The sequence below is a fragment of the Barbatula barbatula genome, assembly GCF_947034865.1.
Source record: "Barbatula barbatula genome assembly, chromosome: 6".
In the NCBI taxonomy this organism is placed as follows: domain Eukaryota; kingdom Metazoa; phylum Chordata; class Actinopteri; order Cypriniformes; family Nemacheilidae; genus Barbatula; species Barbatula barbatula.
The window spans coordinates 15,006,877-15,020,098 of NC_136765.1; the positions used below are offsets into that span (position 1 = coordinate 15,006,877).

Consider the following 13,222-nt stretch of genomic DNA (forward strand, 5'->3'; position numbering starts at 1 on the left):
AAAGCCAATGGCAACATAAGCACGCAGTGACCTGAATTAAAACAAAGCAGGTTTTTCTTGCTCTTTGACAACTTAAAAATGTAGGCTGTATGTTTTGTGTAAACTCACATTGAGTGTTTGTGTAAATACACCAAATGGCCTCAAAGCCCAACTTTCTTTGCAAATAGAGATAACATCAGAAAACCATGTTAATGTAAAAAATATATAGAAATAGCTAGAAACGTTAAGATTTCTCATTATTTTGACTTGATTTATTGCATGTCAAATGTTTGTGACTGTACAGGGCGAAACCAGCTGGAAGCACCAGTGACGGAGAGTCATTTGACTTTGACAGAATGAAACAGGTATGTTCAGAATATCTTTCAGATGTCTTATTATTACGGTTATTTGTGTATTGTGTTGAACAAAAGAAAGAAATGAGGCGAACCGGTTTACTCACAATCATAAACTCTTTTTCATTGTAAAGGAAATCTTGGAGGAGGTTGTTCGAGAACTCCAGAAAGTAAAAGAAGAAATAATTGATGGTACGTTCAGAAGAGGATAAGTTCAATAAAATGTCGATATTTTTGGTTTATTTTTGTCTCTTTCGTCCTAGCCATTAGAAGGGAACTGCTAAGAATCGGTTCCACATAAGTCTTCTGAAATGTCAATTGCGACGGCCGACGACGACTGAAGGTTCGAGGAAGTACAGAAAAGCGCACATGAAGATTTCTCGCATCATGTCTGCAACAGAAAAGTTGCCGTTCGGTTGCAGAAATGCTGTGCAGAAACGAGGCATTACTGAGGAAGGGGAAAAAGAAGCGTAAGGGGTTCGAGTGAGTGAACGAGCAGACCTTCACACTGAATTTTCTATTTTCTTCGGTATGAACGTTACGAGACGGTCCACTGTGCAGCTTGCTGCTCTCGCTCTTTCAAGTCTTAGTCAACAACTTGGATATATTTTTGTTTTATAAGTTTATACTGTTTTATTGTTTTCTTGGTCATTGTTATTATGGTAAGAATTGTATTATATTAAATGAGAGAGATACAAAGTTGCACGACAGTTATTGTCAGCCTTTTATATTTTATATTACTGTTCTTATTCTTTGGTTTTAACAAGTATGGATGGCACGCATTTGTGCTAAACTTTCAGCAAACTACTGCACAATTAAACCAGTTTCTGATTTGTTTTGTGGCCAATGCAGAAATTCAGTGGACATTTTAACTTAATTTAATGCAAAATGAGATGGAGACGACACAAAAAGTTGAAGTATTTGGTAAATCCTACAATGTATCCTGATTTTAAAAGCCGACAGATGTTGACATGATTAACTCAGTAATGGATTAAACTGTAAACATTGAATCTGTCATATGCGTGTGAAACTGATGATGGAATTAAAAAGAAATACCGTCACATTTTCCCCTACAAGTCCCTAAAAAGGTCTCTTGAGTGTGTGTCCATTCAAATTCATCATGCAAGCATTTGTTCTCTTGCGCCACTGCGAAAGAATAACATTTATTAATATACAGATTCTTAAACATCTCACAGGAGGTGCTTAGAAGAGTTGTCAGTGCAAACGACCGAATATGAAACAACAATTCTTTTTAATTATGCAACTATTAACAATTATGCAATTATTAAATAATTAGTTCTCAAAAACACATTGCTAACAAAAACATATTGCAAGTCAGCTTTAACAAAGATTTCAACAGCTTAAGGTTCTCAGTCATTAGATGTTTAGTATACACCAAAATGTTACTGGACTCAAGAGAGGTTTAAGACAAGATCACACACAAACAAAAGTATTGAGGTCATGTGCACTTGTCATTTCATTGAACGTGTTAACCATGTGTATCAAAGTATCAGGTCATGTTTTTATCGGAGCTGAAATAATGGAAATATCTTTGAGAAGAGCTTTCATACAAGCAACAGTTTACCATGAACTGTGTAACACAATTCCAGGATATATATACGTAAATGATCTAGTGTCAATAAATCACTTATCATCAGAGCATAATTTTGTATAACGAAATGTTTTTTTGTAAAATAGTGTTTGCATCTAGCTGTTACAGGTCACCATGTGATGGTTTTGTTCTCAAGCAACCACTAAAGGTCTGCAAGTGCCAATTATGTATCAATTGCAGGTTTCTGTTTTAGTCTAGCACTTCGTACAAATACTTCGTGTCATGTTCGTTTACATCGGTAATCTACCAGTTTTATTCCTTTTTGCCAAGTTTGTATTGTCTCTTGATTCTGGCGTAGGGCCCGATACTATCATCAAACACAAAGTCCCAAAGCACTCGTATCCAGGAAGTGTGTTGAGGCAGCGAGTCGTAAAACTCTGCTGCGATTCTCTTGACCTGTGAAATGAGAAAGGACAATAAGAATACTGCATCATTTGAAACTGTTAGTACATGTATTATATTGTTCAAATCACCCAAGTAAAACTGGGTGAGACAGTGGGCAGTTTGTCATCCGTAATGATATCATAATTAACTGTTCAAATATTAACAGACATCATGTAACGCTTAACTCAGTTTGCTGACATGCCTAGGGCCTCATTTCCACTGAAGGTGTGGAGATCTATAAGACATTGTCCTGGGCCATGCCTTTAATGCCATTCATTTTTTGCCATGCCTTCCTAAGTTCTTCTCAAAGTTCAGCTTCAGTTTACACTCCCAACATTTTTAATGCATCTTTAATAAAATATTTAAACACAGTGACGATGTCCAACTTTAAACAATTGGCATCCCTTTTGGGTTTTCTGTGCGTGCTTTTTACCAGTCGATCAATGGAGTCTAGCAGGTTAAATGCCTCATGGAAACTCCGGCGAACTCAAATCCAAAAGCAACATCTCAGCAGGGAAATAACATCTTACCTCAGGTAATTTGCTGCCAGGAATGCTGGGGAAGTCGTGGTGCTCCATATGGTATCCCACATTGAAGGTGATGTAGTTGAGAGGGCCGTAGTAAGAGTAGGTTTCGTGACCTTTGAAGAACATGTAGTGCTCGGCAATGAAGTGTCCAGAGATGGGGTGTAGGCCCATGCCCAGTATAGAACCCGCGATGAGATACACGATAGGCTTCAGACCCCAGAAATAGTAAATGATAATGTCCACCACAAACTGCACGAGCGCATTCATCATCTCCAGCTTGGTCACAGGTTTGGGGTTCACGATCAAGGGGCGGAGTGCGTAAAACAGAGGTTGAAGAAAGAGCCACACCACCTTCCTTACTGGGGTGCAGAAGAACCAGCCCTCGATGTCGGTGGCAATGTCGACGTCCAGGCCATCTCCTCCGAGATAGCGGTGGTGATCGATGTGGTACTTCTTAAAGGCAGCGGAGTAAGGCAGGCCAATGGGCAGATTGGCAAACATGGCAAACCAGCGGTTCCAGCGTGCCTGTTTGTTACCAAAAGCCACGTTGTGCGAAATGTCATGGATGGCTAGAGTCAGAGAGTGATTGATGCAGCCACCGAACGCGTAAGCCCAAAACAGCAGCCACTTCCAGGATAGGTCATGGACCATGTAACACGCCAGGAGCTGGGTGAATACCATTCCTGACACGACCCATTTCAGCTGGGGGTCGTGACCCATCAAAGACTTGATTTCTGGATACTTTGCTTAAGAGAAAGAAAAATCCGGAGAACACATAAATATTTTATTTAATAGTGGACTAAGGAATACAGCATGTATTAAGGATAGGTTATTTTGCTATAATTAGTTCCAAATCATTGGCAGTAATAAAGGGGTCCGTTAAAATATCTTTTTATATGCATTTCTATTGTTGAAAGTCGTGAGTCTTAAAGTGCTGTCCGTACTTTTGTTCAAGGAATTATCATAGAAGCTTATGATAGTATTGTTCAAGGATTTGCTCGATGTACTCTCTAAGCAACAGACTGCACTTTAAGGCTTAACATCCCAATTAAAAACTGAGCGACACTCTACGTAATGATGCTGGCGTCCCTAAAAGTGGAATTAATCATACTTGTATTCACACTTTCTAAGTGATTTAAAATATGTTATCGGAAGGAATAAAGTATGATGGTACTTAAACTTAAAAGTCCCTATTTCTCTTACATTTTTACTGGTGACCTAACAGGTTAAGTTAAGATGTTGTATAGGAAGCCAAACAAATACTAATTGCCCCCACCAGGGATAGACTCCCCCGGCCTTCGATAATGTGTTTTTTAATTAGTAGATGTGTTTGCTCTGCAGATTTTTATGTGTGTAGACGTCATTCAGGCGAACATCTAAGAAGTGAGTCGGCAGGAAAGCTTTGATTCGTGGATGCCACTTTCACTCGCATCATTTCAGTCATGTGGAAAAATCAGTACTTCAGATCAAAACCTGTTGGCTTACTTGATGTATTTCGGCTTGTATTTAATCCTCTATGAAACGGTTAGCTTTTGTTATCTTAAGCCTTATACTTGAATGAAAACCACAAGGAAATGTAATAACTGTATTTAAATTAACTGAAATATAATTACCCTAGATGATAACATTTTCTTCTATAGAGAAAGTATGGCTATCCTTGTCCAGAGCACATTACTCCCTGTTTCTTTGACATTTATTTTTGCACCAAGTGGTCTGAGCTGAATTTAATGGGACGGGTAGACGGTTTCATCGGATGCACGGGCCTGGCCTGATGTTAACTTCTAGTCTGTGTCTCTTTATCAGTCTGGCTAGCGGCTAATAATTTATACATTTATTTTTCATTTCATTAATATGAATATTAAATTATATTCATATTTTATTGTATAATAACCTTACTCAACAGTTATGGATTATTTGCCGACGACTACCGGAAGTTACATTTGGCCCACAGAACGGAACGTTTATAAATGTACCTACATTAGGCGTACCTATTTTTCCACGTGGCTAACTATTTTTGTAGTTGTTCCTTCAAATAGTGAAACGTACATTTTATATATCATTTAATAAGTCTATCCACTTATCCACTCTATCCAAAGGCAATTCCTATAGTGTGTACAGTCTGTTTATTTCTGTACCTGTGACACGCACAAGTTTGACATAACACCTTTTCATGCAGTTTGCATAATGTCCGGATGCAAATTGTACGTACTGCCGGTGTTTTGGCTTCACAAATGGTTGCTTCTTAAAATATTTGTAAATTTGTTTTTCATCTAATGCTAATGTGATACATGGCCAAGCTCTGTCTACATTTAACACGGAAATGTTACACGTTTTAAATTGTGTGAGTTTTGTTTGATCTTTACATTTTACATACTGGTCAAACGAGTGAGTATCACATAACAAGCACAGCTGTGCCTGGTACAATAACGTTAGGACTTTACGTGCAGTGATGTACACATAAGATTATTAATTAAACCCCCCCCCCCCAAGTCTGTTGCCGTGATCTCCAGAACAAAATCACACCTGTAATAGGCGTCATTGTGTCATGGAAACAAGAAGGTGTTTGTTTTAGTTTCCACCTAAAGATTCTGAGGGTAAGGAATATTGATTATGTAGAGCTATGACACAGCGTTTCTGGACATTGTCCAAGTTCGTCTGTGTAATGAGTAACTAAGTGCTATAAAGCCTGTAAATTAAACTACCTCAACTGCACTTAAACAAACTGAGGTGATGCTTTGCCACTACTTTTTTTGTCGCTACTTCAACAAACATGAATACAAAATCCGCAACTGGTTGCAACAAATCTCTTATAAATTTGAATAAATATTTTATTCTACATTATTATATATACTAAAAGCAATTAATCCTTGTCTGAAGATTATAAAATAAAAAATTATTAATATTTTAAGAGCTTGAGGTTATAACAGAAGCTCGTTTACTATTTCATAAGAGGGTTTTTGAACCACAAAACGATAAAGATGAACATATTACACAGAGGAATGAATGACACACCCTGAAGAAATATTAAAAGCAGAAACTAACTGCAAGGCTGGTATAGTTTAATGTGGTCTGTCAAAAAAGGTCAATTCTTGAGTTCGTATGAAGAGTTTGGTTCTAAAATGAGAGCTTGTCAGTTTTTAAAGAAATATTTTTTTTATAGTGCATTCCAATTAAAATCAATCAAACTGCAGTTGGTTTGTTTTGATTAAAGCCATAATATAAAAAAAGAATACAGCTAACTAACACAATAAAAATAAGATAACATAAATTTTTTTAAACATGAAAATCAAAATTTTTAAAACTGAGTTCTCATTATGGAATCAAACTCTTCAGATGTAATTTGTTGTGCAGTTAAAGGTATACTGCACCCAAAAAATAAATTCTGTCATGAATTACTCACCCTCTAGTTGTTCATGTTTAGTTTACATTTTACATACTGGTCAAACGAGTGACATATATAAAGTCCTTGCGTTATTGTCACAGGCACATATAATACAAAAACAACCATTTTTTTTTGGTTCTGTTGAACACCAAAGAAGATATTTTGAGGAATGTAGGAACATAAACAATTCTGGGGCACTTTTGACTACCCTTTAAAGGTTTTCTACTAAGGCAGTCAATGGTGCTTCAGAATTGTTGATTGCTAATATAATTCCCAAATATATCTCTTTGTGTTCAACCGAGCAAAGAAATGTATACATTGATACACAACAACTAGAGGGTGAGTAATTCATGATAAAATTGTCATCTTTGGGTGGAGTATCACTTTAAGTGATAAAGTTTGTGAAATCTTCAAGATGCTCTTGAAAGTGTGTTCGTGGGAAACTGAACTTATGTGACATGGTATAAAGTCATAAGACAAGAATGTGTCGTATTACTAGAACTTGTAACTAAGCAAGCCCCAATGCAATTGTTCAAAATGCAATTGTTCAAACTGAAAAGACTGGCATTTGTTTACACAAAATAATAATCCACTCGAGCCATTGTGTGATGGATGTGCATACTTAGAATATGGAAAACGTGTTTTAATTCTCAATAACATGTAGAAGTGAGAGGGGTGAATATCCCACTTAAATAACAAATACAACTAATATGCGTCCGCACTCGCGCACCCTTGCGGGAGAAACGGGCATGTTGCTCGGATTTTGGTACTTTACACATTTTAATTCTAGTCCTGTAAGATCTGACATTTAAACGTCTTCTATATTGTATGTATTGCTATATAACCATTGACAGTGTACAGTGTACTGTCACATCGTACGTATTCAACTTTAATGTGACATCGACAAAAACACAAAAGATTATATTAACGTTAAGAGCTTATTTTACACACACTTGAGTTTTAATACATTTGCCGACACAAGCTGTAAATCCAGATAACAAGAAGTAATATTCCCAAAAGATGATGTAAGTTAATGGATCATCACTTTTTTACCGCCGCCTTGCTAAACCATTTCATTTCAAACGCAAAGTTTTAGCGCAAATCCCTTGTCATATTCTGCCGTCGTACAGGTCTTACTGTGATTTTATTCAATCTTACCTAAAATTTCTTTTCTTCTCCATGTGTGCGGCTGCTCACTGTAGACCCATTCAAAGTCCCAGCGTCCACCTGATTTTCCCATTTTACACCTGTGCTGCTGGTGTAATGATCTCTGGTGAGTCTGTCTTTAGTGCCTTACCAGACTCGTTTTGGACACGCCCTCTTAGATAAGAGAAGCTAAAGGTGTGCCGGACCGGTGAGCGAATGTATGGCAAAAGTAACCAACTTCAACCGAAACCCAACTAACTATAGTTTGTCAGAGTTGCCTCAATAAGCCTTAGTTAACATACCATGCAATCTGCTTCTTCCTATTAAAACGTTGCGTGCCACAGATGGGGGAAAACTGTCGTCTGTGTTTTGCAATGTGTTTTAAATGATACGAGTGGTAATATTTAATGAAGAGAACAGACTCTCTGTTAACAAGCTATTACAAAATCGTAAGTATCGACAAAAACACAAAAGATTATATTTACGTTAAGTGCTTTTCTTACACATACTCGAGTTTAAATACATTTGCCGATACGAGCTGTAAATCCAGATAACAAGAAGTAATATTCCAAAAAAATGATGTTAGTATCCCCTAAAGGGACAATCCCCTAAAATGGAAATATTGTCATGAATTACTCACACTCTAGTTGTTCCAAACATGTAGGCCTATACATTTCTTTGTTCGGTCGAACAAAAATTCGAGATATTTTGAGGAATGTAAGAAAACAAACAGTTCTGCGGCACCTTTTCATAACACTTAAAATGTTCGAACAAAGGAATGTGTACATGATGTTTGTAACAACTATGGGTGAGTAATTCATTACAGAATCTATGAGTATCCCTGTCATTCTAGTCGCGACATTTACTTCATTTAACCACAAGGTGACGCTATTTAATAACCGATACAGATTTATAAAATAAAAGTGATTAGTAAACCGTAAACAAGGATTTCGCCAACATGTAGAGTCTTTCTAGCAGACTCAAACACTACAGTCGCTCAATGTTTATTTATAATCCGATATATTTGGTGTCACACAATTACGAGACAGGAAGAAAATATTAACGATGGGTTTATTTTATTTACAGGTGCATCATTAACACCTCCACATTCAACACTAACATAACTACAATAAACCACGTCTAAAAACAGCCGAACAAGACTGACGTGCCATATAAAAGAACCACTAAACATACCATAATGCAATCGGCAATAACAAAGAAATGTTAGATGACTGTGTTTTTAGCCGAGTCAACATTTAACCACAAACATTTCATGGAAAATCTTACAAAATTGTCATCTGGTCAGAATGAGGTCAAACGAAGAACCAGATCTCGCGAGATTTCGTATGCCTGGTTCTCAGGCAGTCCGCGAACGGGAGTCAGTCAATGTGGGACGGAGTTTTGCCTGTTTGTTAGTAGAGAAGGCGGGGGAGAGTGGGTCGTAGACTTGACACAGGGGTTGCATTAATATAGTTTTGAGAGCAAGAAAGCCAAGTATGGCGTCGGGTGAGACACTGTATATCGAAGCCGACGGCTCTGAAATGCCGGCGGAAATAGTGGAATTGCACGAAATCGAAGTTGAGACCATCGAGACCACGGTGGTTGGCGAAGACGACGATGAGCACCAGCCGATGATCGCGCTGCAGCCTCTCGTTACAGACGATCCTAATCATGTCAACCATCAGGAGGTTATTTTGGTGCAAACTCGAGAAGAGGTCGTGGGCTGTGATGATTCAGATCTCCACGCAGATGATAGTTACGAGGATCAAATTCTCATCCCTGTCCCCGTCCCGGTGGCAGAAGAGGAATATATCGAACAGACTTTAGTTACCGTGTCTGGCAAGAACCCGTCTGGTAGGGCTAAGAAAGGTGGAGGCGGCGGGAAAAGAGTGATCAAAAAGAGCTTCCTAAACTCAGCAGAAGCGAGCGGACGCAAATGGGAACAGAAGCAAGTGCAGATAAAAACACTGGAGGGGGAGTTTTCCGTCACTATGTGGGCATCGGGTAAGTTTTGACAGTGCGAGAGATTCAGATCAAGTGCTTTGTTCTCGCGTACACTAACAGGGCCTCGTGTGGGCCTCTTGTCCTCGATCACGTATAAAGTTGCCGGATCGCCTGGTGCAAGGAGCGATTTTCCCGACTTAAAGTCAGTTATGGTGGTGGCCCCGGTCTAAATGTTTTTGTTTTGATGGAAGCCATGTTTTAAGTGTGGATGGGCGCCGCCATATTCCTCCAGACCATTATGGCGGCGGCCCCGAAAGATGGCGCGTGTCTGAGCGGGTAAAGATGGCGGAAAGAGGCGCTGTGAGTGCGCTTCGCTACTGAAGGCCGCAATGGCGCAGCTCCCTTTGAAGAAGGGGAGGGACTGCCGTCGAGTCACACGATCTGCTTGCCCGCAAACTAGCAGCCGTTCAACGTGTCCTAGTCTCAATAAACAAATGTTACCGCGTATTTAAATGTTATAACTGAGGAGACTAGAAGCATGTCATGTTTGGAGATGATTTTCTGTTTGGTTTCAGTTAGGAATCTGGCAACGCGTATAACGTGTAATTGTAGTCCAAAATATGTATGACAGTTTTAGAATAGGCTTTATAAAATAATTTAAGGTATTTAATTTTTGTAAATCAACGCACTGGATTTAACAGGTTTAGCGATACTTCGGGTTTTAATAACTCTGCGACAAGCGCATGCACGTTGCGTTTTACGTTACATGGGGAAAATATTTCACTTATATTCTCATCATACAAATGATGTAAAAATGATTACTCAGTAATTTTCTTGCTTTCAGCTGATGTAGCGTTAACAGACTGGGTGTGTGAAGAAACATCATGTGCTTTGTATGGACTATTCTCAGTCGATTTAGTTTTTGTTTGCTGTCCTTGATGTTGTTTACCTTGAATGAATGAATAACTTAAATAAATGCTTATGGGGTTTACGTTTTCATGCTATTGCTAAGCGTCTGATGTTGTGTATCGCACAGATGATAAGAAGGATGTTGATGATGAGAATGTGGTGGAGGAGCAGATTATTGGAGAAAACTCTCCTCCGGACTACTCGGAATACATGACGGGAAAGAAACTGCCCCCTGGTGGCATACCTGGCATTGACCTATCAGACCCCAAACAGCTGGCAGAATTTGCAAGGTGGGTTATATAGCCAATTGCGTTAAACTGCAGTTGTTGTGTATTTTAGCTTTTAAGAGTTATGTGGTAGGCACATAAGCACAGGGAAAATGTATATACCCTGTGTAAATCAAATGCGCTAAATGCATAGTATATAAATTGTTACAGGTTCACAAAGTGTTTATCGACACCGTTGGGCAGAAACTTTGGAGATATCTTCGTTTTAATTCGTTGATATTGATTACCCTTCATGTATGCTTGTGGGGTTTGCAAATACACAACTAATGTAAAAAAGTGTTAAAAGAGCTTGTCAGTTTAACAATACAGTGTTTAATTTAAAAAAAAATAAAGTGTTTTTTATTTCTTGCAAAGGATTTCTGCCTGAAAGCGAGAATATGGCTGATGGCATGCAATAATTTTTACATAAATGCTTTTTATAATGCAGAATGAAGCCAAGGAAGATAAAGGAGGATGATTCTCCAAGAACGATAGCATGCCCCCACAAAGTGAGTAGAAAATGTGACCCTTGTATGACCCTTGTTAGAATGGGAAATGTTTGTTAACTGGAGTGCATTTCCGTTCTTCAACATCCTTTGTGTCATAGGGTTGCTCGAAAATGTTCAGAGACAACTCTGCAATGAGGAAGCACCTGCACACTCACGGGCCACGGGTACATGTCTGCGCTGAATGCGGAAAAGCGTTTGTGGAAAGTTCCAAGCTTAAACGACATCAGTTGGTTCACACTGGTGAAAAGCCTTTCCAGGTGAGACTAATTTTCCATAAAATGTATGCATTTGGTTAGATTGCCTAAAATAGGACAAATTGTATAGAGAAATATGAATGAATACAGTGTGTCTGATTGTTTTTTGATGCGTTCTTGCTGAAACACCTTTTCTTTTACAGTGTACATTTGAAGGCTGCGGTAAACGCTTCTCATTGGACTTTAACTTGCGTACTCACGTGCGGATTCACACTGGAGACAGGCCCTACGTTTGCCCATTTGACGGCTGTAACAAGAAGTTTGCCCAGTCCACCAACCTGAAGTCCCATATTTTGACACACGCAAAAGCTAAAAACAATCAGTGAGTACAGTTTGCTAAGGACCCGATCTGACAGCAGCTTCCCGAGCTCCAAACCCCACTTTGTATGTCGTTTCTAAAAGCATTTTTTCTAAGAGATTCTCAGTGCACATTTTGATGGGAATTAAAATGTGAGTGAGGACCTGACACCAAACTATCCCAACACGACATGAAATATTTGCCGAAGCTCCCAGCTATGAAAGTTTCTTCTTTTGAAGATGTGATTGTTGATTTGGGACCCTCAGTCGCATACAAGATGCTCAATCTCCTGAGCCCAAAGAATCTGTGTGTCTATTTCTACCAGTTTGCAAAGACAAAGACTGCTTTTTAGATGTCTTCAAAGTGTGCATATTGTACACTTTTTAGAGCATAGAGGTGTCACAATGTGTGCGTGTGTTGTCCCTGAGACTTAAAACCTGTGAATGCTTTCTTCAAGGAGAATGAAATGGTTCAACTTTTTTCAGTGTAAATAGAGCTTTTCTTTTCGAGAGGTATCCTGCGGGTATCTCATTTTGTATACCTGTTCTGTACAAATGTTTTGAAATCATGTAGATAATAGAGATGTTGATTAGAATGTGTTTAACCAATTAAAACTGTTTTATCCAGCTTCAGGAAGTACTACTATACACATGCCTTCTTTTGTATTACAATAACAATGTTCTCAGTATGTGAAAAGAAAGTGCTTTCCCTTATAATTCCTTTAATTTATTTAATGACATGGAATAAAGCTAAACTCCCCTGTACTGTTACAAAGAGCCTGACATTTTATCATAATGTGTGGTTTTTATTTGACTTTTCAAATTCTGTTAAACACGATGTTGTACCAAGTCATGTTGGCTGGAAAAGACAAATGTAACAGCGATTAAACTAAAATTGGATGTAAATGTATATCTTTATCGTATGATTACTATGCAATGCCTATTTAATCACTGCATTGATTTTACATAATTGAATCAGCTATTTAATGTGGCATTTTTTTAATGTCAAAATGAAAACAGAACTCATGTAGTGACTGAAATATCCTGGAATATGAATTTCAGATCAACATAAACCTGACACCTTGAATATAGAACATCCAAACTTACAGTACCATGTGCATAGGTCTGTGCCCTAATCAAACTGCTTATGTATTAGTTTGTCAGATTGCTTATATACTTGTACAGCCAGAAATTATTTGATCCCCTGCTGATTTTGTAAATTTGCCTGCTTAAAGAAATGAAAGGTCTATCATTTTTATAGTAGGTTTATTTTAACTGATGGAGACAGAATGTCAAAAAAATCAGGAGAAAATGCAAAATAACTACCAATTGCCCTTGGTCTAGTGCTCCATGCAAGATTTCCCCAATGGGGTAAAGATGATAATGAGAAAGGTTAAAGATCAGCCCAGAACTACACTGAAGAAGCTTGTTAATCAGTTGAAGACAGTTGGGACCACAGTAAGCAAGCAAACCATTGGTACACGCTCTGACACAATAGATTGAAATCCTGAAGCACCCGCAAGGTCCTCCTGCTCAAAGAAGGCCCACCTGGCTTGTATGAAGTTTGTCAATGAATAATGATTCAGAAAAGGCTTTGGAGAAAGTGCTGTGGCCAAACAGGAAGAAAATTGACTCCTGTTTTTGGAGGGAGAGAAATTCT

The 13,222-nt window shown here is 38.3% G+C and overlaps 3 protein-coding genes across 8 annotated transcripts in view; 2 read left to right on the forward strand and 1 right to left on the reverse strand.

Moving 5' to 3' along the window:
* evla (Enah/Vasp-like a) overlaps nt 1-1,414 on the forward strand; it is a 26,664-nt gene extending 25,250 nt beyond the window's left edge. For all 6 annotated transcript variants that reach the window (XM_079459441.1, XM_079459444.1, XM_079459440.1 and 3 more), the window contains 3 exons: nt 284-344; nt 467-524; nt 596-1,414. In XM_079459441.1, coding sequence (XP_079315567.1) covers nt 284-344; nt 467-524; nt 596-633 — 157 coding nt within the window. In that variant the 3' untranslated portion in view covers nt 634-1,414. The remainder of the gene's footprint in view (nt 1-283; nt 345-466; nt 525-595) is intronic.
* degs2 (delta(4)-desaturase, sphingolipid 2) lies at nt 1,190-8,252 on the reverse strand. The gene is made up of 3 exons (XM_079459446.1): nt 7,396-8,252; nt 2,859-3,601; nt 1,190-2,340 (listed from the first exon to the last, which is right to left on the reverse strand). Exons 1-3 carry the CDS (start codon nt 7,475-7,477, stop codon nt 2,197-2,199), a joined length of 969 nt encoding a protein of 322 aa, XP_079315572.1. The 5' UTR covers nt 7,478-8,252; the 3' UTR covers nt 1,190-2,196.
* Nucleotides 7,551-12,813, forward strand: yy1a (YY1 transcription factor a). The gene is made up of 5 exons (XM_079459445.1): nt 7,551-9,387; nt 10,364-10,526; nt 10,951-11,011; nt 11,110-11,268; nt 11,409-12,813. The coding sequence occupies exons 1-5, from the start codon at nt 8,880-8,882 to the stop codon at nt 11,589-11,591; spliced, it is 1,074 nt and encodes a 357-aa protein (XP_079315571.1). The 5' UTR covers nt 7,551-8,879; the 3' UTR covers nt 11,592-12,813.
* The last annotated feature ends 409 nt before the right edge of the window (nt 12,814-13,222 follow it).

Coding starts and splice junctions, on each gene's coding strand:
- yy1a (XM_079459445.1), top strand. CDS start 8,880: ATGGCGTCGGGTGAGACACTGTATATCGAAGCCGACGGCTCTGAAATG. Junction 9,388..10,363: donor CGTCACTATGTGGGCATCGG/GTAAGTTTTGAC, acceptor TGTATCGCACAG/ATGATAAGAAGGATGTTGAT. Junction 11,269..11,408: donor CTGGTGAAAAGCCTTTCCAG/GTGAGACTAATT, acceptor TTTCTTTTACAG/TGTACATTTGAAGGCTGCGG.
- degs2 (XM_079459446.1), bottom strand. CDS start 7,477: ATGGGAAAATCAGGTGGACGCTGGGACTTTGAATGGGTCTACAGTGAG. Junction 3,602..7,395: donor GAGAAGAAAAGAAATTTTAG/GTAAGATTGAAT, acceptor CTTTCTCTTAAG/CAAAGTATCCAGAAATCAAG. Junction 2,341..2,858: donor CTGGCAGCAAATTACCTGAG/GTAAGATGTTAT, acceptor CTCATTTCACAG/GTCAAGAGAATCGCAGCAGA.